General features: G+C 36.5%; 1 protein-coding gene across 15 annotated transcripts in view; it reads left to right on the forward strand.

The window, feature by feature from the left end:
* The window catches only part of DYNC1I1 (dynein cytoplasmic 1 intermediate chain 1), a 274890-nt gene that overhangs the window by 67918 nt on the left and 179833 nt on the right, over positions 1-27139 (forward strand). For 8 of the 15 annotated variants that reach the window (XM_087915837.1, XM_087915838.1, XM_087915834.1 and 5 more), the window contains exons 3-6: positions 5037-5151; positions 9170-9260; positions 24951-25010; positions 26817-26932. In XM_087915837.1, coding sequence (XP_087771963.1) covers positions 5037-5151; positions 9170-9260; positions 24951-25010; positions 26817-26932 — 382 coding nt within the window. The remainder of the gene's footprint in view (positions 1-5036; positions 5152-9169; positions 9261-24950; positions 25011-26816; positions 26933-27139) is intronic. The other 7 variants (XM_087915831.1, XM_087915830.1, XM_026706297.2 and 4 more) reach the window with 3 other exon arrangements.

Below are 27139 nucleotides of genomic sequence, written 5' to 3' on the forward strand. Positions count from 1 at the left end.
AAAAGACCGGCTAAGGGCAGTCTTGCAAAAGTTTAGAGAAGCAGGACTCAAGGTCAAAAAAAAAAAAAAGGCCAACTTGCCACAAATCAGGTTGAATTCCTAGGATATCTTATTGATGAAACAGGAATCCACCCCACCGAAAAAAAATAAATACGAGCGATAAAAGAAGCACCCAGACCAAAACCAAAATGGATTTGTAGGCTTTCTTGCGACTCATTAATTTTTATCATGTCTTTTTGCCGCAGAAGGCAACAATAACGGAACCACTGCATAGACTACTCAATAAAAAAGCTATCTGGAGATGGGGCTGACAAGAAGAAGCTGCATTCCAAAGAATTAAGGACTTGTTTAGATCCAAATCTGTATTGATACAATACAGCGACACGCTACCACTGACTGTCACCTGAGACGCTTCACCATTCAGCGTAGGTGCAATACTTAGCCACACACTACCTGATGGGAGAGAGGCACCGATCGCCTTTTATTCCAAGACATTGTCCAAAACTGAAAGAAACTACAGCAAACTGGATAGAGAAGTCTTGGCCGCTATCTCGGGGGTAAAACGCTTTCACGAATATCTGTATGGTAGGACATTTTCTTTGATTACCGACCACAAATCACTGCTAGGAATCCTGGTTGGAGACAGGGCCACCCCCAGCATCCTGTCTCCAAGAATGACAAGATGGTCGGAATTTCTTGCAGCCTACAATTACAAGCTCATCTATTGACCAGGAAAAGCCATACCCCATGCGGACGCATTAAGCCGCTCACCACTACCAGGTTACGATGACGACCCAGCTCCCACCACACACACTCTGCAAATTGAAACAACATCGAACTTGCCCATCACCGCATCGGACATTGCAAGGGAAACAGCAAAAGATGCACTGATGGCCTGAATCCTGAACTGGGTGGGAGGGGTTGGCCGGAAAACAAAAAAACCGAGACTTTTAAACCATTCAAAAACTGGCAAACTGAGTTGTCAATTGAGAAAGGGTGCATATTGTGGGGGGATAGGGTTGTTGTTCCACAGAAATTTCAAGAAGACATGCTGAACATGTTACATGAAGGACACCCAGGCATGGCAAAAATGAAGTCCCTGGCCAGAAGCTACGTCTGGTGGCCAGGAATAGACAAAGACATTGAAACCTGGGTCAAAACGTAATAAATGCCAGTCGTCCAGACCTACACTGCCCTTTAGCACTGGTCCTTGACTGGGAGACACCCAGAGGCCCCTGGTCAAGGATCCACATAGACTTTGCCGGACCCACAAAGGGATATACATATTTAACCATCGTTGATGCCTACTCTAACTGTTTAGAAGTCAGCATCATGAGTTCAACAATGACTGAAGCCGTCACTAAACAACTAAAGAAACTCTTCACCACTCATGGTCTACCAGATGTAGTAGTTTCGGACAATGGCCCACAGTTCACAGCTTTAGCTTTTGAACAATTCCTCGCAGAACAAAGAATACGACATGCTCTGACAGCACCAGCTCATCCAGCGGCGAACGGAAGGGCGGAAGGCATGGTTTGATACACAAAAGAAGCATTAGAAAAACTTGAAGGAGGCGATATGCAAGACAAAATCAACACCATGGTCACCATCCAACATATAACGCCTTGCACATCAACAAACAAGAGCCCAGCTGAACTTTTAATGGGCAGAAAATTGCACTCATATTTGGACAGACTACACCCCACCTATAATCCCGAAAAGCCACCAGACTCCTCCAGTAAGTACCGCACGTTTATACCAGGCGACCTGGTATACGCAAAAAATCTTACCAGAGAACCGTTGTGGCTACCAGCCACAATAACACAAATTACAGGCACCCGATCGTACCGGCTAGAGACAATCGACAGCAGATCATGAAAAAGATACTACGGTCTCGATACATCGAACGAAACACTGACACACCCCAGAACATGGAAAAGACACATCCACAAGAACCGATAGACAATAATAATAAAACCGGGGGAGGGGAACCTTTAAATAATAAAGGAAAGGAAAACCCTCCATTAACAAACCACCAACCAGAAACTGAAAGCCCAAAAAGAAATAAAAACTACTTACCATTGGGTGAATTCGAAAAAAGAGAGCTGAAGGAGAACCAGGAAAGAAGCAGCCGAGCCGACTCTACCTGCCCATGCACGTCAGATAGGAGCAGCAGTGGCCGTCCAACCAACCCAACAAGGCACGGCAGGAGCAGCATGGCTGAATCATCCTTCCAGGAGGTTCCAGAGAGAAGAACGGGAAAGACAGCGAGCCTGTCCGAACCGACTGAGGTCAACGCAGAGACTGAACTGTGCAGGTCAACTAGGACCCACAAAAGCCCTGCCTACTTATGCGACTACGTCACGTAACATTGGATCAAACTAAGAGGGGAGGGGTGTAGTGTACTTGTTTGCATACTCATAATACTGCATTCCTATTGGACAAATACCATTGCTGGCGATTGGTAGATAACAACAGTTCCGATTGGCTGCGGAAAGTTTAAATAAATGCCATTGGTTGCGAGCTGCGAGCAGCTGCTATAAAAAGGGCTGCTGCGGCTTGACTTTAGTTGAAGTTACTGACAGTTAATAAAGAGCTGAATTCAACTCTGGTCTCGAGTCTGCTTTTGTTCTGGTGATAGAACACAAGTGATCTTAGTTGTGGTTTTCTGTGAACTTCTTTAACTAAGGTTAAGAGTTTTGATATATCACCATGCTTAGTATGAACCTAATAATGGCCAGTTTTAATTTGGTTGAGGACTTATTGACTGTTCTTTCATTACTTAATACTTTCAATCATTATTTGCAGACCTATAATACAGAAGTTTTAGCTTCTTCTTTCTTTTTGCTTTGCAGTCCTATAATCCAGAAGTATCTAGCTTCTTTTTCTTGTTTTTTTGGATCCTGATTAAATAGAGAAATAAGCTGGCATTGATTGTAACTAGTGTATAAATACAAAAAGCTGTTGATGATTTCAAAACAGTGGCTTGAAATGGAATTGTTAATTGTGAAAACATATAATTTGTATGTCTGTCTGTCTCTCTCTCTTTCTCAAACGTAATTAAAAATCCAATTGCAATATGTAACTCCCTCTCTCATTTTATGGCCCGGTTAGTTTGGTTGCTAAGGTAGCAAAACTGCATATACTTGGCTGCATATTCAGCAAAACTAAATGATAATTACTGTTGCATTGTTGCCCTTCTGGCTTTAGGATACTGTCTTATTCTTTTAATGTGACATATTATTTGGTATAGAGAATGTGCATGGGAATTTTTAATTAAGGAATTTATGCTCCTCCCTTTTTAATTCAGTCACAGCACAAAATAGAGATGAGAATTGACAGTGAAATTCATTTTCATACAAAATCAGGGAAGCATTAAATGATGGTATTTCTCTTTTTGTCAACAATAGTTACAGTATAAAATGCCTATTATCCTTTGGATATTACCAGTGAATTAATTATAGATGTATTTTACAATTCCGTAAATATTTGAATAACTTGTATTTTAAAAAATACAGAATAGCCTTTTCAAGAGCCGCATTATCGGACATGCTATGTGGTAGATTTCAAAAATGCTTTCTCTCAAAGGCTTTGTATCTGTAATGATGCTGGTCTTGAAATGGTGGACATTTTATTATAGTGTGAATTTTATAAGACACTTGGATAGGAAGTTAAATCAGAATAATACTGAATATATAAGCATTTTACCTGCAGATAAAAATACTAATATTACACACGCATCTACGTGGTTGTCTCTTTCACACATTCACACAAACATCACATATGAGTAGGTATGATAAAGAAGCAATACCTTGCATCATTAATGATTTAAAGAATCTTCTAGCCTCACCCAACATGATTGTTGAAGTGATACAAAGCTCTACTTAATTAATACATTATAGGCCCAGCAGTGATTGGATGGTCTAGAACAGGGGTCTGCAGCCTTAAACACTCAAAGAACCATTTGGGCCTGTTTCCCACAGAGAAGAAAACACAAATTCTGGGTGGGCGTGGCCAACTCAACATCACTCCCACCCAGTCACATGATTCCTCCACCCATGCCTACCCAGGGTTTTGTAGCTACTAGTGTTTTCTGTGGGAAATGGGTCCCTCTCTCCCTCCCTCCCTCCCTCTCATTTTTGTTTTTTGTGTTTTACCTTTTCAGGCCAGGCAAGGAGTGACTGGGAGGGGAGGGTGAGGGGCAGGGCCAGCCAGTGGTGGGATCACCCAACAGGGAGCCACAGCAGAGGGCCCAAAGAGCCAGAACCACAGGTTGCTAACACCTGATCTAGAAGATAATATATAACCTGCTGTACAATTAAAGTTTGAGTGGAGAAACACATCCATTTGCAACCTTGGAAAAATGCTTCTGCTCCATGTGTTGCATGAAAAACTGAGGTGGATTTTGCAGAGCTGCAACAGACGGTTGGATAGTTTCTTAAGTGCCCAAATATTTCTTATTTAGGAAAATACTAATCTCACTTTTCTAGCTATACATCAGAAATAGCAGTGCAAAAGATTAAAATTACCATCTTAAAATGCAGATAAAATCTAGAGTGATTTGGTAGCTAGCTTGGTATTTTATTAGCATTGGTATTGTGTTATTATGTTGAAACAACAATAAAAAAGACCTCTTAGCAGAGCGAAATAGCCAAGATTGTAATTGGGAAGTGCCCATCATATATGTTTACTTTTTCAGTTGAAAATTGGGGAAAAGCGGCCAAATATACTTCTGTTTTAAAAAGATGAAGATAGTAATATACAGAACATATGTTCTGTGAGGATTTAAAAGATTAATTTAGAAATGGTTGTTTTCTTTGCACAGATGCATTTAATGTATTTAATTAAATGCACAGGTGCATTTAATGTGTCTTGTTTTTCCTTTAAAAACAATATATCGTTTTTGAGGCAGACATTAGGATGAGCACCTTTTTTGCTTTACTTTGCAGTTCTACTGAAAATTCCACCACTGAACCTGCTACTTCTCTTGGAGGAGAAGCTACAGTCTGAATAATTCTTCATTATTGTTAATTCAGGCGGATTCTCAGCAGAAGAAGGAACTACCTCAGGAAGATTCTGATCTGGATCGTAAGAGAAGAGAGACTGAAGCGTTACTGCAAAGCATTGGTATTTCCCCAGAACCTCCTTTAGGTACTCTTAATAGATCCACTAATATTGTTCAATTTTTGTAACATTCATGCATTGTTTTAATCACTGCATGCTTAACTTTTATTGTCTTGATGTGTCTGTAGTGAGATGTATGTGGATTATACATCATGTAACTTCATAATTGTACGGCTTGTTGATAGCAATTCTCATCCCCTTCCTTGCTGAATGAAAGCTTTGTATGCCAGCAAAGTTGTCATTCATATGCCTCACCATTAGTAGCTTGGGTTCCATCCTGCTTGGAGCAAGGTTTAAATTATTTATAATAACTGCCACTTCCAAGATAGATGTACTTATTGCACCCAAAAATAAAATTATACATACATAAATCATAAAACAAATACAACTGTATTAGATGGTTCAGTTGGATTTTTGTTCAGTGTGTACATTTTCCATCCTAATTTTTTACTGTTCTTCAAGAAGATGGAAACGGTGCTGCAGCAGTGTGCCACAAACTGCTATTTTGTGTGTGCCTGCAACATCACAGTGCACAAACAGAAATAAGTAGGGTTGTTTTATGATGCTGCAACATTGGTTCCACCATTTTGCCCCTTGCTTCTGTTCCCCCATGGAAAATACTAAGCACAATCTAAAAAAGTGTTGGATAATATTGTTCAATAGCTTGATCCTTCCATAGACTTTAAAGCAGTGTTTCTCAAATGCTGCAACTTTAAATTGTATGGACATCAACTCTCAGAATACCTGATGTTGTCAGGGGCATTCTAAAGTCTACCCATCTTAAAAGTTAGCAAGCTTGAGAAATAGTGTTTTAAAGCCAGGGCTTCCTTGATGATATTTTTTTGCAAATCAGAACTCACCTTCTACTAGCATGGGTAATAGAACCAAGAAGCAGCATTGGAGGATAATAACTCATTTTCAACATCCCTTCACACATATCCCTGCCAGACTGTTTTTATGACAAAACAATGTCTTTGGTATTCCCCCCTCCCTCAGTTTATTATGGTTACAGTTCATGGTGAGAATATGTGTAAGATTTTGGAATTCAAACTGTAGCCAGGCTGTTTCACTGGTGTCTCTGCCAACATATTTGAATGGTTTAGCAAAATGAGCTAAATCAGAGGAAATACAGGTAGTCCTCAACTTATAACCACAGTTGAGCCTGGAATCATGATTGTAAATCATGTTGATTGTTAAGTGACTTACTACAGGATTGCCTGACTTTATGGCATTTTTTGCTGCGATAATTAAGTGAACATTGCAGTCATTTAGCAAAACCCATTTTAGCTGATGGGTGTTTTTCTTTTTTGCCAGAAATCAGAAGTAGAAAGATAGATAAAAAGATAGAATTCTTTGTTGGCCAAGTGTGATTGGACACACAAGAAATTTGTCTTGGCGCAAATGCTCTCAGTGTACATAAAAAAAAAGATACATTTGTCAAGAGTCAAGAATCATAAAGTACAACACTTAATGATAGTCATAGGGCACAGTAAGAAATCAAATTATATTAGGAAATAGTCAATAAAAATTGTTAGGATACAAGCAACAAGTTTACAGTCATGCAGTCATAAGTAAACATTGGTTTCCAGCAATAACAACAACAACAACAACAATAATATTTGAGTTATGTGAACGCCAGATGCTGCAAACAGCTGTAAATGTGATCAGGTTGTCAAGCATCCAAAATGCAATTATGTGAGGCAGGGGGCAGCCATTTGAATTATAAAATGGGGTTGTAAGTACCTTTTTGGGGCAGGGGTTGTCATAACTTTAAATGGTTGCTAAGCAATTGGTTGTAAGTTGAGGACTACCTGTATACATTTAAACATGAAGTTGAAATAGCCATTGTCAAAAATTATATCTTTGATTGTAGTTGTGTGAAGATTAGCTTTATTGGCCTGTTTTTTTAAAATCTTAATCCTTCACTGCCTAATTAATTGTGGTTGAGAGTTTTCACTTTTAAAAAAGTAATAATTCATCTTTATTTTATATATTTGATATAAAAAATCCCTTCCAGCCTAGAGATTTATTACCATAAATTAAATCATGGAAAGCAATTCTATGAGCAAATGGTTTATGATTAATATATACCCAAGTGAGTTGCTTCCTTCCAATTAGACTAGTTAGATTAGTTAATTCAAGTTCTTAAAAATAGTTGAGACCATAATTCTATCCAAATATTGATTTATATTCATGTTTGATCATCCACAGCAGGTGGCAGTATCTAACTGACCTTGGCAGATCTTGAAAAACAAAGCAGTTATGAATCTGATTGATTCTGAGATGGGAGATCATCAGCAAATTCAAAAGCTTAAGTTAGCTTGACAACATCACACCATCCTGGAAGAAATCCACTTTTGCCCCCAAACCCCCCATCAACCATCAAGTTCAAATCAAAAGAATGTACCTATGTTTAAAAATATTTATCTGAAGGCTTTGAAAGGTCTGTCATCATTTTAGTTTAACAGTCTTTGCATCCAGGTGGTAGAGAGTAAATAAAGATTTCTAATTAAATTAATTAAGATTTTTACACTGGTACAGCATACCATTACTGTATGCTGTTCAGATAGACATATATATTTGACAAATAATAAACCAAAGAGAATCCTTTTATCTTCTCCAATTTTGCCTTTTTGGGCTTCCACTTGATACTGGCCCAGAACTGATTCTCTTTTCTTCTTGGATTCTAATGTAAATTAAAATAGGTATCAGTTACTTTTATCTTGGTCCAGTGGTGGGATTCAACCGGTTTGCACCACTTCAGCCGAACTGGTTGTTAAATTGCTAGCTGGCCCTGCCCCGCCCCTTCCAGGACTCCCCACATGCCCTGTTTTGGCTCCCAGGTAAGTGCAGGGAGGCCCACTAGGCCCAAAACAGGGCACGGGGGTGGTGGTGGTGCAGTGCCCCCTGTGGCCTGTTTTTGCTCCCAGGGGGCTGCAGGGAGGCCTACTAGCCCCAAAACGGGGTGTAGGGATAGCACCCCCCCCCCAATGGGAGCAAAAACCCCTGGCCACACCCACCCAGCCAGTCATTAAGGTTGTTAAATTATTTGAATTCCACCACTGTCTTGGTCCCACCAGTATTAGACCAAATTTAAAAGCAATTGGTTAGATACAGGGTTAGTGCAAGGGAACTTTAATAAATGCTGATTGCAGGCTTTACACTTGTTGGGCTGACCTGGAGGTTAATTGTCCACACTAACTTCACAAACCAGAATTTTCCTGGGGAATATTACAAAGCTCTACTAGTCCCTCTAGAACCCCCTTGTTGTTGTTTTTCCAGAAAAGTCTGAGATTTTTGTAGAGCATCAGGAGTAATATTTTTATTGTGCTGGAATAAAAATAACCAAAAATGTTAAATGAAATGAGGCTAAAAGGCAAAAAAAACCCCACCTCACTAAGAATTCATATCTGCTGGAATTATTTATCATGAACACCAATCTGAGCAGAAAACTATGGAGTTTTACACTAGTAAATATTAATGATCTGAAAGACACAAGAAGCTATTCTGTTTCGCGAGTATTCAAATGAATGTCCAAAATATCTTTTTTTTCTTTAATTATATTTGTTCTTGTTTTCATAGAAAATTGCAAGGGTTTTTTTCTTAGTTTTTTGCTCAGTAATATTTTGAATTGTCAATTATAATTCTGTTTTTAAGTAGCAACAAAAACATTTAAGCCCTAACTTTGCTAAAAACAAAATTATTTTTTTAAAAAATCCAATTGCCTGTGCATGCTTAAAAAATCAATTCTCCTTTTGGAGTCAACCTTGACTTTTAATTTTTTAATATAAAAAATTGGATGCTGATATTAACATAGTTCGTGAGTCAGTTTAAACTTCCCTAAACTTTAATTAGCAAAAATATTTAGAACTGGCTGATTATTGATTTCTTTCTTTTCTCCTCCTGTTTTCACCATTTAAAATTCTCCTGCATGTACAATCATTTTATTATTTGGATCCCGGTTCATAATTTTCTTGACGGTGCTCTACATCAGTGAAATCATTGCATGTTTTAACATGGGATACCTGTTATTTTCATTATTTAGTCCCAACCCCTATGTCTCCCTCTCCGAAATCAGTGAGCACGCCCAGTGAAGCCGGAAGTCAAGATTCGGGAGAGTTGGGACCTCTAGGAAGGTAAGATGAAATGCTCATTGTATGTGCTATCTACTTTTCTTGAGGATATTTTTATGGAAATATATTTCTGTCATGGTTCTTGTGTAACTGAACACTCTGTTTTAAAGAGAGTAGGCCGCAAAATGAAATTATGTCAAAATTATGGCTCACAGTTGTTAATATCACCATGCAAGTCTATACAGGTAGTTCTTAACTTATGACTTTAATGGTGCTTATCCATTCTGGTCATAAGTCGTGATGGGTGTAAAATGAGTCATCATGACCAGACTCATTTTATGGCCTCTTCTGTGGTCATCATACTGGAACGCACTACCTGACTGTTGTTACATCCTCAAACCCACACTCCTTTTCCCTCAAACTAACCACTATTGACCTCACCCCATTCCTAAGAAGTCTGTAAGGGGAGTGCATAAGCGCACAATTGTGCCTACCATCCCTGTCCTATTGTCCCTAATTATTCATACCTATTTCCTGTATTCATGCTTTTTTTTTTGAAAGTTTTATTTGGGTTTTCACAAAAACAAAATACAAATAAAACATCTTTTTTGAAAATAGCATGGTCCCAGGTTATCACTTCTTCATACAGACACCAAACTCAATTTCATGTTCATTTTTATATTCTATTCCATATTTTATTACCATTTTATATTTTCTACATAGTTTTCCCCCCTTTTAATTTTCTCAACTTTATTTTAATTATCTCATCTCAATCAAATCATTATATTTATACTTTTGTCTGTCCTGTTTCAATTTCATATTATCTTTTCTTATTAAACAAATTTTTCCCTGTAGTTACCAATTGGAGTATGACACCTTTACATCTTTTAATTTTATCCATTCAAACTCTTATTTAAGCTTCAATGTATACCTTTAAGATTATAACATTCAATATAATACATAACTTCCAATCGAATTCTGCTTGGTACATTCTTAAAATACATACTGTATTCATATATATTTGTGTGCGTGCGTGTGTGTGTGTGTGTGTAAATAAATCACACATTCCATTCCAATTCAATTCTATCATTAATATTCATTAAAATCTTAACATCTTTAACATTTCTTTTCAATTAAATATCATACTTCCTTGGGAACACTTATAAACTTTCCATAGTTAATTCTTTTCCCCCCATATTTCTCACTTATATTTTTATAAATCATTACTAATAATTAAAAATGTTCCCATTTAATTCTCTCAATCATTTTAATTCATTTATTTATTACCAAACATTCAACTACATTACAGTAAATGTTTTATCCATCATTTTAATCATATTTTCTAAAATTATTTCTGTTTATAATATAACAATGCTATCTTATGTACCTTTGAAGAATCCCTTTTGCAATTAAATTTTCACCTATTATCTCTAAACAAGCTTATGGTTACAATCCTTATATCTTTTCCCTGTTTCTCCATTTCTTGTTTCTGTCTTTTACAACTTCTTTTCCTTGCCTTCTTCCCCCTCTTCTTCTCCCTCCCCTTTTTATCCCCTCGTCTCTCTACTTCTAACTCTATCATCTGTAATCCCCTCTTCTGTTGCTTTCTAATATTATACTTATCTTTCAAATTCTTCTTCTTCTTTTTGGTTGTTTTTTCTACTCTTAAACTTTCACTCTCTTTCCCCCCTTTTCTTTTTTTCTCCCACTTAAAATTATTCGATCATTAAACATGGCTTCTTCTTTGTCCCAGTCTTCTTGTTCTGCAAGCGTTTCTTGTTGTTTCTCATAGTTCCAGATCTCCATTTCTAAGAATTGAAATATGAAGCCAAAAGAACCTCTCCCTTCTTATGCATCTTCTTTCCATTTTTTAAGTTCCATTTTTAGTTCTTCTAAGAGTGATACCATTTTAAAGACTTTTAAACAACCACCTAGTTAATTTTAATCATCCAGATGCAAAAACCAAAAATCACCAAGTAATCCAAATAATCCAAGGCTGTTTCTTTCTGCTTCTTTTTTCCACTTTCTCTTCCTGTGGTTCTAGTATTTTGTTATCAAGTTTCAATTAAGATGTATCTTTGAGGAATCTTGTTGAAATTTCACTGTAAGTTCCTTTTAGTTACAGTTCCATTCCTTAGTTCCAGGCAGTCTCCTCCATTTTTCCAGATCCTGCCTTTTTATTCTTTTTTTTTGGTCCTTTCCTGCTTTTAAAAACTTTTAAATATCCAGAAATCTTTATTATCCCTTTGACTTTTATTTTCAGCTTAGATGCCTATTAATGTCAAAGTGGATTTTTTTCAATTTCTTGCTTAAGTCTCTTAGCTGTCAGTATAAGGAAGGGAAGAAAAAAAAAACCCAATCCTTTCCCTTCTCTCTCTCCTTCGCAGCTTCAAAATCTTCTTTAGGAACAATGTTATTAAATTTAAATTCCAGGGTACTTTATTTGTTGCTTTTGCTGTTTGACCCAGTCAACCAAAACTTTCTCTTCTTATCTTCCTCCTGCACATTCTTTTCCAGTCGAGTTCTTCTTTGTGGTGGCCATTTCTGACCACCGCTACAACCGCCTTTGGGAAAGGGAGTAATGGCCAGCTGGGGAGGAGAGATGCGGCTCTCCTCAACCCTGCAGGCAGTCTCTCCCTTCTTCGCCACCTCTATGGGGTGGCTTAGCCCCGAAACCAGCCGGCTTGGGGCGCTCCAGCAGCGAGCATGGATGGAAGCCTCACAGAGACGAGGTTTCAGTCTGTCGCTGAAGAAGCTCAAACCGGAAGCCTTCCTGTATTCATGCTTATGTTTATTCTGATCTCTATTATCTTGTAAGTGATTGACAAATCACATCAAATAAATAAAATAAATAAAAATAAATTAAATGAACACTGCAATTGTTTAAGGAATGTTGTTAAACTAACCCCTCTGTGGGGACATTTCTGCCAAAACCTGGAAGTGAACTCCCATTTCTGGCAAAATTGTCAGGAATTGTCATGTGACCTCAGGATCCTGAAAAAAAAAACCATGAATGCAGGCCGGTTGCCAAGCACACAAAATGCAGTTACATTACCCCACCGGGTCGGTTGGAACTAGGTAGAGTTTCGTTACAATTTCAAATGGTCATTAAGCAACTGATCATAAGTCAACGATTACCTACCTGTACGTTGCATTTTTATGTCATGTCATGTCATGTCAAACATTTCATCACTCCTCCCCCACCCCAGGTCTTGTCTCCCCTCCTCCATTCCTATGTTGCAGAGATAAAATCCTTTGTTAAAAGGATTGTCAGAGGAGATTTCTTTCATTGAAGTTCTGTATTTTGAAAAGCTGGTATTAACTTGGGGCATGAAGATTTCTGTCCATTTAATTATGATTGTTGAAGAAGCTACAGTTACATGGATTTATACAACATACTAAGCCAAACCCAAACAAACCATATTGTGGCCTATCATGATGTGTGAACATTTCTCTTTTCTAAAAGAAGAATATTCTCATCCATTAAGTTTTATACAGTTTTAAGAAAAATATGGAAGGAAAGTATAGCAGCATTCATTCACTGTGTTTTCTAACAGAGAGATCCTTTGTATGCATGCATGTTTTAACTGATTTAGCAGTTGATTACATTGTCATATAATTATTAATTTTTAAATAGTTTGTCCTTTTATTCCTTGACATGAGATTTCTAGGGTGCAATTAATTTTCTCAATATAAAACCTTTTGAAACATAATTATAGAATTATTTTTATGCATAACTTTCACTGATTATTTTCTTTTCAGATGAATTTTGGGACAGATTTTTGGTTCAGGGAAAGATGCATCATAGTGATGATTAATTTTATTATTGATGTTGATCTTCCTGAAGAACCAGTAGGCTAATGATACAGGCTCCTGCTGATGAGAAGGCCATTCATATCTGGCTCATAGCCATTCAGGAGATGGTCTTCTTTTAAAGAGTTAAGAAAGAACAATGCTTTTTAAGGGATGTCCTGTGGTGAATGGCTGTCCAATGGCTGCAATGTAACATGATGGCAGTAATCACATTGAGCGCTTGTGGATTGCAGAACTGACTGACTCTGCATGTAGACCTTGTTCATCCTCTTTTTAGGAGATAACATTATGTAATTATTTATCTGTGATAAGGATGGCAACCATAGTCCACCTGTTGTGTATCAGGAAGTCCTATGAGGCTAAAGACATGTCTTGACCATCTCAAATTTTTGGCATAGTTTTGGGGGTCATAGTTTATCTTAAGGTATAAATTAGTACAGTTGTTACCATTATTCTCTTTTTTAAATAGAGAAGCTTTGCAGATATGGAATTTTTAAGATGCCTTTTGCATTATTTTGAATTATTCTTGAAACTGGACTGAAATTTCCTTGTTGCAGATTTCAGTGATATTAGGAAGTCACTGCTCACAACTCCTTTCTATAAGCTGTTTCTTTGGGCAGTATTAAAATATCCTGTGCTCTTCCATCAGAACTTTGGCATCATTTGAGGGTTATGGTTTTCCATAAAGTATAAATAACATTTCCATTAACTTACCATCTCCTGAAATAGAGCATTTTGCCATTGATTCCTATAAATTGTTTCTTTAGTGTGGTGCTGTTCAAAACAATTTTCCCCCACTTCTTCTGCCCAGAACGCCATCGAGCTATTTTGATAAATCAGAAGTGGTAGAAAAATTTAAGATACTATTATCCTCTCTGTTGTTAGACAAATGAAACCCATCTCAGATAAACTGGCAGGTTTGCAGGCGGGAGCAGAAGACCACTTGTTCTCCATATCAAGTGCCAGAGTGCTAGGTATGTGATGAAAGAGCAATGAAAGGAATAATGGTAACTTTAGACAGTATAGGAATATCACGGTTGTTAGCTGAGATTACTTGTAAGGAGAATCTGGTTGTAAATGGACTTGTATTACAGTGAAAAGAGACTTGTAGAATTTTCATCTAATTTTGGATTCCCTAAGCTTTTATTCAGGGGGGACATGGTGGCTCACTGGTAAGATGCTGAGCTTGTCAATCAGTAAGGTCAGCAGTTCGGTGGTTGGAATCCCTAGCACCGCATAACGGAGTGAGTTCCTGTTACTTGTCCCAGCTTCTGCCAACCTAGCAGTTCAAAAGCATGTAAAAATGCAAGTTGAAAAATAGGGACCACCTTGGTGGGAAGGTAACAGCGTTCCATGCACCTTCATTGTTTAGCCATGACAGCCACATGACCACGGAGACATCTTCAGATAGCGCTTGCTCTTTGGCTTAGAAACTGTGAGGAGCACTGCCCCTAGAACGTATGTGCAAGGGGAACCTTTACCTTTATCTTAAGCTTTGACTCACTGTGGTCTGTTTCAAACTCGAGGTCTCACCTAACCAATTTGATGCAATATAACCATTAATGATAATATGAGTATGACATTTGTATATTTATTTCTTCTGGTATAGAATTGAAACTGTATATCATGAGCCTAGAGTGCTTCTGATGCATTCCTTTTGGGAAACCTCTATCATAATATAGAAAATGTATCTTTTGTTTTTATAGCTTTTTATTCAATTAATATATACTTGACATGCATTTTTTATTTCAGTTTTAGAACTTCCTTCACAAAAGAGACACATGCAGATAGGGTTGGTATAACTTCAGTTTGCAAACTTAGCTAATTAAATTCAAACATATAAAATTTAAAGTAAACTATTTTCTATTTCTGAGTAAACAGCAGTCAAATGGCAGTCAAAATTTCCATTTCTCCTACTGTTCAGATATTTTTCATAATCAGTATTCTGTAATTATTATTCTATTCCTATATTCAGAATAAATAAAAGTACTTGTTAAAGGCAGGATAACTATAAAAATAAAACTACTTCTAATAATCAAAAACAATTAGACAGTATCATTGAATCAGTAATATCCAATTACTATTTTGATTTGTTTCCAGGAAAAATTCATGTCTGTGCTTCTTCTGAAAGTGTAACTACAGTATTATAAATCTGAAAGATTAACATTCCCATTTTACAATGTTAAATTTGTGTTATCCAAAGTTTTCATTTACAGGTAGTCCTTGATTTACAACTATTTGTTTAGTGACCGTTCGAAGTTACAACCTCAGTGAAAAAAAGTGACTTATGATTGTTGTTCACACGACCGTTGCAGTACCCTTATGGTCACATGATCAAAATCCCAGGGTCATGTGATCATATTTTGCAACCCTCTGGCAAACAAAGTCAACAGGTAACTTCAGTAATTGTAAAGAACTACAACTGTGGCAAGAAAGTTATAAAATCAGGCAAAACTTATTTAACAATTGCCTCATTTAGTCACAGAAATTTTGGGCTCAATTATATATATAAGTCGAAAACTACCTGTAGTGTAAAACCCCATATTCCCATATTTATTCTCAAGTAAGCGTAGATCAGATATCAGATAGAACTGCACAATGTAAACTTTTAGCAGTTGAGAGTTGTCTCATTTTATACTTGGCTAAATAAAATTAGACTCTACTTCTCTGTATCTTTGATCTAGGAAAAGGAATTAGTTTTGGAAGTCTGCTGTTTAGAGAGACCTCCGCTTAATGAGTTATTTTGCATGCGGAGTTTGTGGAATCATTAAATGTGCTGATACTGTCATTCCTCAAGGAAGGGTGGAATGCTATTCTCTGTGCTGTTCTTCTCCTTAGCGAGTTTGTTATACTATAGAGTAGTTCAGAGAAGAAGGCTTTTCCTGTTCCCTAAGATGATATTTAGGGTGCCTTACCAACCAAAATTTAGTTCTGTCTAGTATTAATTAATGTAATACGTTGCAGCTATTGTAATTCATGGCTACCATACTTATTAATCTAGTCATGAAATCCTTAATTAGACTGCTTTTCTTTTAAAGGTGGAAACATCTACTAGCCCCAAGGAAATCAGTGGTATAATTTACTCTTTCCATTGTATATCCATAGAGAACTAGACATGAAAAATGCTACATGGAATAACAAAAGCCACATGGATGCTTTAGCAAGGTCCTGGAAACCAGAATCTCAAAGGAATAGACATTTGCTTAGCAACTAACAAATATTGTTTGCAAAATCCACTTTTGAACATTTGTATCATTTTCAAATCTTCTGTTTTACATTTTATCCCTAATCTATAAAGTTTCTACACATATGGATGTTTCCCCCCCAAAAAACCGTAATTTGTATGCATGAACATTAAAATATATGACACTACAACAAAGTTTCTCCATTTCAGTTGCTCATCTCTCTCTGCTATGCATTATTTCCTTAATGGGGATTAAATTTATGATGCTTGAAATGATGAAGGTATATTTTATGCCTTGTGTTTTAGCCCTGAAATTATTTAATTAATTATTTTGCCATTTCATCTTGTCTTCTTTATATTGCTTTAAAGTCATCATATCAAGAAATCTTGTTCAGTATCTCTATAGTTAGACCAGTGGTGGCTAACCTTTTTGGGCTCCTGTGCTGAAAATTGTGCATGCACTAGCGCGGTGCACCCAGAAGACAAAGTGCGTTGCCACCCATGCCCACTGCGCATGCATGCACAATCCTCTCTCCCGCCACTCCCTTACCTGCCCTACACATGCATGTGCCTTGCAGCTGATGTTCGGGCCTTTTTCAGACTCCCAAAGGCTGGAGGGAAACCACTGCAGCCTTTGTATGCCAAAAAATGGGCCCATTTTGTCACTTTCAGTACTTCCAAAAATACAGGAAGTGACAAAATGGGCCTGTTTTTTGGCCTACAAAGTCTGCAGAGGCTTCCCTCCAGCCTCTGGGAGGCTGAAAAAGGCCCCAAAATCAGCTGGGAGGCGCACATGTGCGCAGTGAGGTAAACTTGCCTGGGCTCGTGTGCCCACACAAATGTGGCACACATGGCATAGTTCTCCATCATGGAGCTAGACCATTCCTTTACAGTGACAGTTTAGTGTCAAGACAGCTCTTTCTGGTTGCTTGTCGAAAACAAATGTGATGACTTTTGGAATGATATTGCAACTAATATTTCTCAACTAATCACTTTGGCTTTATAAATTATAAATAGCTTTATTTTGTACATATAATTTATTTATTACCTGTGCAAGATAGCTTAATTCTTAATAAAGTTCTATATACATTTGGTGTACTGAAGTGCCAAATAATTTTTTATATCTTGCTGTTTTTTTGGTCTTTTACTTCTAAAATCTTCAGTGAGGATTTCTGGCTGTTGAAATCTAGAAGATCTGCAGGTTAACAGTTCATAGAAAGAAGCTGTTAAACAATATTAACCTTGTTAATATTTTGTTTCCTAGTCAGGTGAGGTTTTATTCAGGTTGTGAACTAATATAATATGCAATATTGCATGAGGCAAAAATACAAAAATGCTGTTGAAATAATAAATAAGGATTAAAGAGCTGTTGATTTCCAGAGAAGACCCATGGATTATCAATCCAAAAGCTAGATTTCACATACTCAACAATTTATGGTTGCTTAACTATATCTTACTAAGGCAGGGGTGTCAAACTCTTGTTGTCATGGTGTCATTATGTGATATATCATGATTTTTTTCTGCTTTGCTAAACCAGGGGTGGAGGTGGCCAGTGTGTGACACATCCTGCCCGTGGACTGTGCATTTGAAAGCCCTGTACTAAACAAACCTTAAATTCATGTAATTTGTTGAATCATTTATAAGTTTTTAATCTCAGTGTCTAAGTTCAACAACATTATAAGCCAAAATTATAGAAACATGAGGATGCCTGAGGATCATGTGTGAAACCAAAGAATTCCTAAAGAATCATTAACATGACTCTGGTTTTAATTGAAAATCTTTTTAGGTTAATTAGACTTTGGACTAAACATATAATGATAACAAATATTTGTGCATGGGTATGAAATGCCCTTTCCCATATGTCTGATCACTTATAATTTACTTCCTTAAAATAAAAAGAAGCTATTTTAAAGATGGAAGAATTGAGTAAACTCTCTTAATTAAAATTAGCTAGTTGCTCATTTCCAAGCTTAAAGAAGCATCTTAGTCATCTTTAAAACAATTATATAACATAGACATTTCTATTTATAAATTATGTATGTGGGTCATTCCCAGCTCCACTGACTGCATGAAGTATAACTACAGATGGGATGAATCACTGTATTTCAGTAATACGCATCTATATCGCACACAAAAGACTGATATGCAAATCTCTAATAGTTCTGTGTAATCTTTGCCTAAAATTCTGGAAACCTGCTACCCAATGATGATAAACAATATAGAGCTATATTAGAAGTTAGAAAGTATTAGTCCTTCAAATATTAATGAATAGCAGTGCTTAGCTTCCTTTACCATAGATTTTACAGATCAGGGAGCTAATTGCAGGAGGATCGTAGATTGTCTAATTTTGAGCTAAACAACTAACTAAGTTAGAAGGAAATTAAGCTACATATACCTTATGTGGGCTGTCTTATTTATGTATGATACCATGCTTCTGTCCAGGTTAGTTGTATATTTATGGACCTGATTCAAAGTGTAAGTTGTTAATTTTGAACTCCCAAATCAAACATATGTCCTAACATTTGACTATATAGTGGAATGAGGTCTCACCCCAAAATAGTAAAGTTACCTACACTTCCCTTAATTATTTGTTATGGGGTATTCTGGAAGCCTGTTTGCTTCTGCATGACTTGTCTCACTTCCTGAGATCATTGAAGTCTGGCAGTGACAGAAACAGCACTCTCTTGACACAGTGTCCGTCACTGGGTGCTCTTCCTAGACAGATTTGGCATCCCTCTTTGTTTATTTCAGTTCATTACACATTCTGTTTTTGGCAACATTTCCTTGTCACTTCCTATCTGGTTTTCTTGTCTGAGTCAGTCTTGAAGTTTTGATTCTATTGTTCATTTTGGTTGTAAGCGTTGTGCTGATGTCTTGTGCAACCGACTTTGACTGTTATCAGATGAGAAAACAGAATATGCATGAAGATAATAGTTAAACCTCAGGCACTCAGATATAAATCAGTACTTTCAAGAGAAAATCTCAGATTTAAGCCCCCGGCAAGCCTTCAAGATGATTCTGGTCATTCAGTAACCTCAGTTGTTTTTTTCCTGCTGAGGATTGTGTTCTCAAGCTCTTTCTCAAATGACACTGTAATGGTATCCCCCCCCAGTGGACTATTGTTTGTCACTTGGGGAACTTGTCCCATTTAAAGAGGATGGCACAAAGGAGTAATGAGTGCTACAAGAAAGCTATGTGTATTTTTCTCTTTCTCCTAAGTAATCCGGGATGTTCTGGTATAAGTGGCCCCATGAGATTCACAACTTTCAGCTCTGGTGTAGATTTAGAAACTCTAATACTGCTGAGGTCATTAATGAAACCTCTCCGTATTCAGTGAAAGTTCGTGAAGATTTATAGTCCTGATATGCTACAGTTCTGTTTCTGATTCTCAGATCCATTTTTTTTTTTGGAATTTCTTTTTTTTTAAAACAAATTTTATTGATTTTTTAAAGACATACAAAACATAGGGCATAAAGGCATAAAACCACCTTTCTAAAAATTACTTATAAGTTTTAACAAGGCAAATAAAACATTATTTTTAAGGCATAGTTCCACGTTATCACATTTCCATTTAAGCACATATATATCTTTTCCAAATTTCTCATTATTTCTCCCTTCACTTTTATTTTGGAATTTCTTTAATACAAGTTTTACTGAAATGAATGGGTCTTCTCTGCAGCATCTATTTATTTCAGAACTACTTTTATTGTGTTAATATATTTTTATTGATATTATTATTAACTGGCAGTATATTTAGGATAGCACCTTTAAAAAGAAGTCATTTAAAAATAAATTTTTGGAATCAGGATTATTTTTGTTCCAAAATGTCTCTTTCTATATATATTTTAAATCTGTTATCTATCAGAATTGTGTGTGTGTGTGTGTGTGTGTGTGTGTGTATACATACACATACACACACACACACACACACACACACACATATATATATATATATATATATATATATATATATATATATATATATATATATATATGTGCTTTTTATTGACATCTGTTCTCAAAATTTAAAACAGTGTAAAGAAAATATTCAAATATTTAGGACTTCTGTATCAGAAACTGAACGATGTGGGCAATGTTCTGCCTATTTAAAGTGACCTGAAATTTATGAGGCAGTATTTTCTTAAGAGAGATAAAGGACAAACCTGAAAAGAGGCAAATCTGAAATAGATTCATAAGGATAAAAAAAAATGTTTATGTTTATAACTGCCTTACAAAGGAAAACTCGAGCAAAACCCAGAAAAACTGTATATTCTAATAAAAATATCTGAAATCAGTATATATAAATGTATTTCCCTATTTTTCATAGGACTGTGAAATGCTGGGCATTTAGTGATCATTTGTGTGAGAAAAGTTAAATGATCAAAATAAAGGACATAAAAAGTGAGTTTGTGAAAAATAAATCTAAAAACAGCTTTCTAAAGCAAAACTGTATTCCTTATAATAAAAGACATACATTCACTGCACTTGAAAACCACCTCAATTACTTAATAGTGCAGGGATAGATAATCTGAAGAGATTTCCAAGCCTCCTTTCTCCACAATAACCGGAGCATCGCATCTCCCAGATTTTTCCATGATTAACCCCCACCCCCATAGAAGTTAATAGTTGAATTAATCACTGATAAGCTTTAGAAACTTTAAAAAATAAATAAATAAATCAGGGAGAGAACTTTCATTACCTCCTTAAGTTATCCATGGCTGGTATGACCCTGTGATAAATAAAAAGTGTGATCCTAAGTTGCACACAGTTTGTTTGTCTTGGAGTAGAGAAATCAGAACTAGCCTGAAACATTTGATTGCTCCAAGAGGCATAATATCTGGAGTCATAATATCTTCAGATATTATGCTCAAAAAGCACAATATCAATACCTTGTTGATGATCCAAACTCTGTCAAGGACTTTGGAGTACTCATCTTTAATGATCTAAGTGCTAGAGCCCACAGTAACTACATAGCCAAGAAGGCAATAAGAGTTGTTAACCTAATCCTATGTAGCTTTTTTTCTGGTAATATCACACTACTAACGAGAGCATACAAAACATTTGCTAGACCAATACTTGAATACAGCTCATCAGTCTGGAACCTGCATTACGTATCTGGTATTAACACAGTTGAGAAAGCCCAGAAATATTTCACAAGAAGAGTTCTCCACTCCTCTATTCGTTGCAGAATACCTTATACCACCAGACTCGAAATTCTAGACCTAGAAAACCTAGAATTACGCCGCCTTCGGTCCAATCTAAGTATTGTATATAAAATTATACAATGTCCTAGCTGTCAATGGATACTTCAACTTCAACCATAACAATACAAGAGCACACAATAGATACAACCTTAAGGTAAACCGCACCAAACTTGATTGCAGGAAATATGACTTCAGCAACAGAGTGGTCAATGTCTGGAATACTCTACCTGACTCTGTGGTTTCTTCCCCAAACCCCAAAAATTTTAACCTTAGACTGTCTACTATTGACCTCACTCCTTTCCTAAGAGGTCTGTATGGGGCATGCATAAGCGCACCAACATGCCTACCGTCCCTGTCCTATTTATTTTTTATTTTTCTTATGTGTATCTATTTCATGTATCCATAATTATGTTTATACTTATGCCTATTATCTTATAATTGCTTGATAAAATAAATAAATAAAATATAAATAAATAAATAAATATCTGAAGACAAGAATAACAAACTATAATGAAAATGGATTGGAGTTTTGAAAACAGAAATTAGTAAGACATGTTTCAGTACACAGCTAAGGACATCAATACTAAGCCTACTCATTAGAGATGTATATTTAAGCTTTATTTAGGTGCTAAGAAATTGTTCTACAATGTTCACCTTCAGTTTGAAAACTCTAACAAAATATAAGCATGGATTTGCTTAGAATGAAATGTTTTTAAAAGACTTAAGGAAAAAAGTAATATGACAAAGAAAGCATCATTTAAGCGATTCCTAACTAAAAAATTCTCCAGAAGGATTTACTGCTGTTCGAAAATAATTTTCCTTCACATTTATGAAAGGAGCCAAAGAAGGGTTTCTAACAATCCCTTTGGATCTGGACATGCTGATATATGTAGGGATAATCCACCAGGTAAACCATTGCAATGCAGAGCTGCCCCAATTATTATTTAAAAACTGTATGTGGTGTATACATTGAAATCGTCCAAAGGTTGTAGTAGTAAGATAAAAGACCTTTATTTTAAATAGATAAAAAGTAATTACAGTAATTTTATTATTAATTGCAATGAAATAAATTTTATCTTTTATCTATACAAGATTTTTGTCTTGGCTGTAAAGCACTGACATCTTGTGAGATGTAAAAGATATGCTTTTTTTGTTTTTGTTTGCAGCTGTACTAACCCCATCCTCATTGAGACTTTGGAGTACATTGCAGTGATCCGTTCCTTGATAGCTTACTCCTGATTGTCTGATATTGATTACATCCCCCAGTGCATAGCTATGTATCAATTCTTTAATTATTGTATAGTTATAATACTAAAATAAAAGACTCTTAAACTTACTTTGGTAATTGAAGCAATGTACAATTTGATAAAAATAACGGATTTCTTTTAGCATGACTACAACTCATTGCATAATGGCTGAGTGTATCTTTTGGCTGCAAAATGTTTCAGTTTTCTGCCATAAAGAATCAAGTCCTAATGCCAGTTCAATGTGCTATCTTAATGCAGAGAATAAGGCTACTGAAACAGGCAGAATTATCAAGACTTCCCCAATTAAATTACATAATAACCCTTTGATTGCTATAATCTGGCTGCAGGAATTCTGGGAGTTGAAGTTCCTACAGCTTAAAATTATAGAGGTTGAGAAACACTTATAGCGGGAAGCTTTCATCAATCTTTGAGGAAAATTAGACAGATACTTTATGAAATAGAATTCAAAATGATATATAGCTATTGGATTCATTGATTCTATAAAAAAAGAAAAAAATGAGTAATTTGCTCTCATAACAATCTTTGCTTCAGACCTTCTGAAAGTTAAAAAAAGTTCTGAATGTACCTCTAGGCTTTTCTTACAAAAGATACCAAACATCCCAATAAGAACCAAACACAACATGTCATTTATCTCATCCACATTATTCAAATTCTATCTGTCCCTTCTTCCATAATCCAGATTGGGCTATTCATAGAATTATTGCCCACATTTTGTTCAGAAGCATAGGTAATCCTTGACCTACAACCATAACTGGACCCAGAATTTCATTGACTAAGCTGTGTGGTCATAAAACGACATGTCATATGACCACATCGCCTAGTTACCTCAATCCCAACATTGCTGTTGTTAGGTAAATTTTACTTGTCGTTAGCCAAAGTCTCACTCCAATTCAAGCCATTCCATGCTTGGTCCCTCCAGCCCAGAGCCTCAGTCAGATAAGGGACTGTTTCCAACTGCCCCAACTGCCTTTCTCCCTCTCCCCCACCCCAATACTCTTCCTGTATCCTGCTTTGCAGGGAATGGAGCAGCCTCAGAATCCCAGGGCTATTTTGCTTTGCCAGTCCAGTTGCCTCACTACTCTGCCCTACAATATCCATATCACCCTGTGCTTCACTGCCCTGAATAATCTTTGCCATCTTCCTGCTCATTGCTAATGAGGCGCGTTTGGCCTGACTGCTGAGCCCAGATAGGACTGACTTTGTATGGCAAAAAAAAAAAAAAGGAAAAAAAAACCCAAAAGTAACTCCTGAGGCACAGTATACCTAAACATATCTTTGCAAAGAGCTCAGGCCTGGGCTGACTTGGAGCTTTTTTGGCTCCCACCTCCGCCAGTCCAATTTTCCATAGTGCAAAGCCATCCTCTAAAATCCTTGGATTCCGAAACTAGCCTATCCCAGTAACTAGAGCAGGCACATCTTATCAGCAAGCAGGAGCTAAAAAATGGCAAAGGTCAGTTGGGGTGGCAGAGGGCCAAAGGCCATAAATGAGATGGAAGATAGGCAGGTGGAAGAATTGAAATGCCCTTGTGGTTGTAAGTGTGGGAAAGCTAAGTGCTTGAATTCCACTTCCCTGCTCCTTCTACTATATCTGTTCAGAGTTCTTAACTCATTGCTGACAGTGTTGATTATGCTTTAATCAGAATGTGCGAAATGCGCTACATACGGCACCAAAGGTTGCATTCTGAGGTTTCTTTGACCACCCCACTTTTGGTGTCTGTGATACAGCCAATTAGCATGCACCAACTTGTTTCTGCTTGCAGAATGCTCTTTCTAGAATAATCAAACTTCATTGTTATTCCAGTTCATTTGAAGTGGTCACTTAGTTGCAAAGACTTCCCTTTTGACTTCTATGTTGTGGTAAAAAACAGGTGGGGAATCTAACCAGGTTTATTTTCTGTTGGAGTTGTTCATGAATAGTGGTCAGTAATTAAATATCTGAAGTTCATTTCATCATGTTCATTATTTGTGATTAAGCATAGCATGACAAATGTCACATATTGGAAGCCTTCAATACTTTCTGGTACAACATTTGTTAGTTTAGACATATATAGACATATATACCATATATACATAGTCTTACTGAATTACCTGCTCTTGTCTGATAAAGAACACTGATATTCCATGTGTTTTTCTATGGTCGTTTTGGAGCTGTGTTCTGTTCCTGTACAACATATTATGGCAAGTGATGAAGTGACTTCTTTTCCTTCATCCTTTCAGTTAATTCTGTGTGTTCTTTTCCGCCCACCCATTCCTTTGTCCTGTGCGGCTGATTAAACCTGGCTAGGACCCTGCAGTGGGACACAGACCCTTCAGTGCTCCAGCTTCAGTCTGACTCTGAACTTGGGTATATGTCCACTCTTGTTGTTTTGTGTTATAGTATGACTTCTTTGCATGAACTGACTTTCCCCAAGTAGGTTTCCCCCCAGTATTATTCTCTATCCTGATTGTTGTGATTGTTATTATTAATAGTTTTATTTAATTCTACTCAACTTTCCACATCGTTTGCTCAGTTCTGAAAATTTGGGAGGGGCCATATTGTGCCAAGAAAATTTTAACAAGACTCTCTGAAAGGGTCACTACTGAGCCGTCCCAAATTTATTCAGATGTGGAGTTGTGTTGTCTACTTTCACAGAACTCTGGGGGTTGTAGATTTCTTTTTATTTCACTGGAGATGGAATGTTGAAGCAGCATGTTTGTGGAAACTATAACATGCATGTGGATATAGTCTAACAACATGTATTTTTCTAATGTAACCAGCATGCCAAATTATTTCCCTACTATGCTTTTGTGTTCATTGCTAGCAACATTCTTTTAATATAGTACATCAATATCTTTCCCTTTTCTCCTTAGACAACTTTATTGATATGATAATTTTGAAAGTTACAGCCAAAAAATAATGAAAATAATTAATCTTTAGTTCTTTATATTAATATTAATGTAATACTTCTGCCCTGATTGTTTTTAATTTAAAAAGTTAAAATGTTGTGGAGCAAGTCATCAGCCCTTAACATCATCCACAAGGAAAACTTTTGGATACTATTTCAGTCACATAAGTATTTGTAGGAAAAACAAAATAAAATGTATAGCTGCAATTCAGAACTTTCTTTGGAAATATTTCTGTTTTGTCTAACAAAACAAAAAAGAGATGGAAGAAGGTTAATGATAAGTAAATGGTACGATTTGGTACAGTGCTAGCAGTTTGGATTCTGTAGATATTTTGTGACTCCCACCCACCAAGCCATCGTAGTACAAATTGTAGTGGCAGAACATATTGTGCAGTTGCATAAGTCACAGGGTTTGTGTCATGATGTTTTAATTCTTGTTTCATCACTTGCCTCATCCCCTAGTTGCTTATGCTTATCCCTGCCATTTTATAAGAATATTTATGACATGTTCCATAGCTTTGCCAGCTCTGACATAGATAAATATGTATTATTTTTGTAGTAAGGATAGGATAAGTGAAATGTAAATTTAGAAGGAACTCCATTTAATATGCAAGAGTTTATTTCTGAAGGTAATGTTAGCCTATAAGAATGATATTACAATGTACCCTGACTTGAAAAACATTATAGTGATTTTAGCATACTCTTAAAAGTACAAGTACTGGCTTATATGATTCTACAGAAAAAACTCTAGGAGTGATGAATAATTCATATTGTATATTATAATAAATACTGTGTTTGATTTTTTAGAGCAGTGATAGTCAACCTGTGATAACTCTACACGTTACTCCCAGCGCCCCTCACCAGTAGTCTGGTGTCCTGGTATCCTGGGAATTACAGTTTAGCAACATATGAATGCCACAGGATTCTAATCCCTCTTATATTACTTTATGGTGGTGTTTTATTCAAACTACTAGATTAAAACGGTCATATAAGAATTGGAGAAACAAAAGTATGCCTTTCTTTTAAAGGCTGAGTTGTTACAGAGTTCAGTATCCTGGTTCATGGAAATCTTTGCTAGGTGCAACATTCCAAAGCAACCTGGAATGCAAATCTTGCTTCCCTGGTTTGCATGAATATTTTGCCCTATAAACTAAGAGAGAAATCAAGGGACTCAGGGGAGAAGAAATCTCATCCTGGGATAGCTGACTCTCATAGGGTTTGGGAAAGCTTGTTTCAGTCCTCAATACTATGTGTGTTTGTTCTAGTCGCCGTTTACACAAGCTTGGAGTCTCCAAGATCACCCAGGTGGACTTCTTGCCTAGGGAAGTGGTGTCCTATTCCAAAGAGACCCAAACACCGTTGGATACTCATCGCTCTGAAGGTAACTTTAACTTCTTATACTTGCAAGATGAATTTTATTTCAGTATTTTTTTAAATATATGACAACAATTGATACTTTGATCACAATTCATGTTTTTTATTAGGAATCACAAATCAACTTTTGCTGGCTTGTTTTAGAAGCAGTCTTCTCACGGTTATTTGATTAATGTTGCTTGCTGGCTTGTTTCTGATAGAACCAAGTTTTAAT

Source organism: Pseudonaja textilis, chromosome Z (genome assembly GCF_049901715.1).
Source record: "Pseudonaja textilis isolate UNSWEBS1 chromosome Z, rPseTex1.2, whole genome shotgun sequence".
Classification (NCBI taxonomy): domain Eukaryota; kingdom Metazoa; phylum Chordata; class Lepidosauria; order Squamata; family Elapidae; genus Pseudonaja; species Pseudonaja textilis.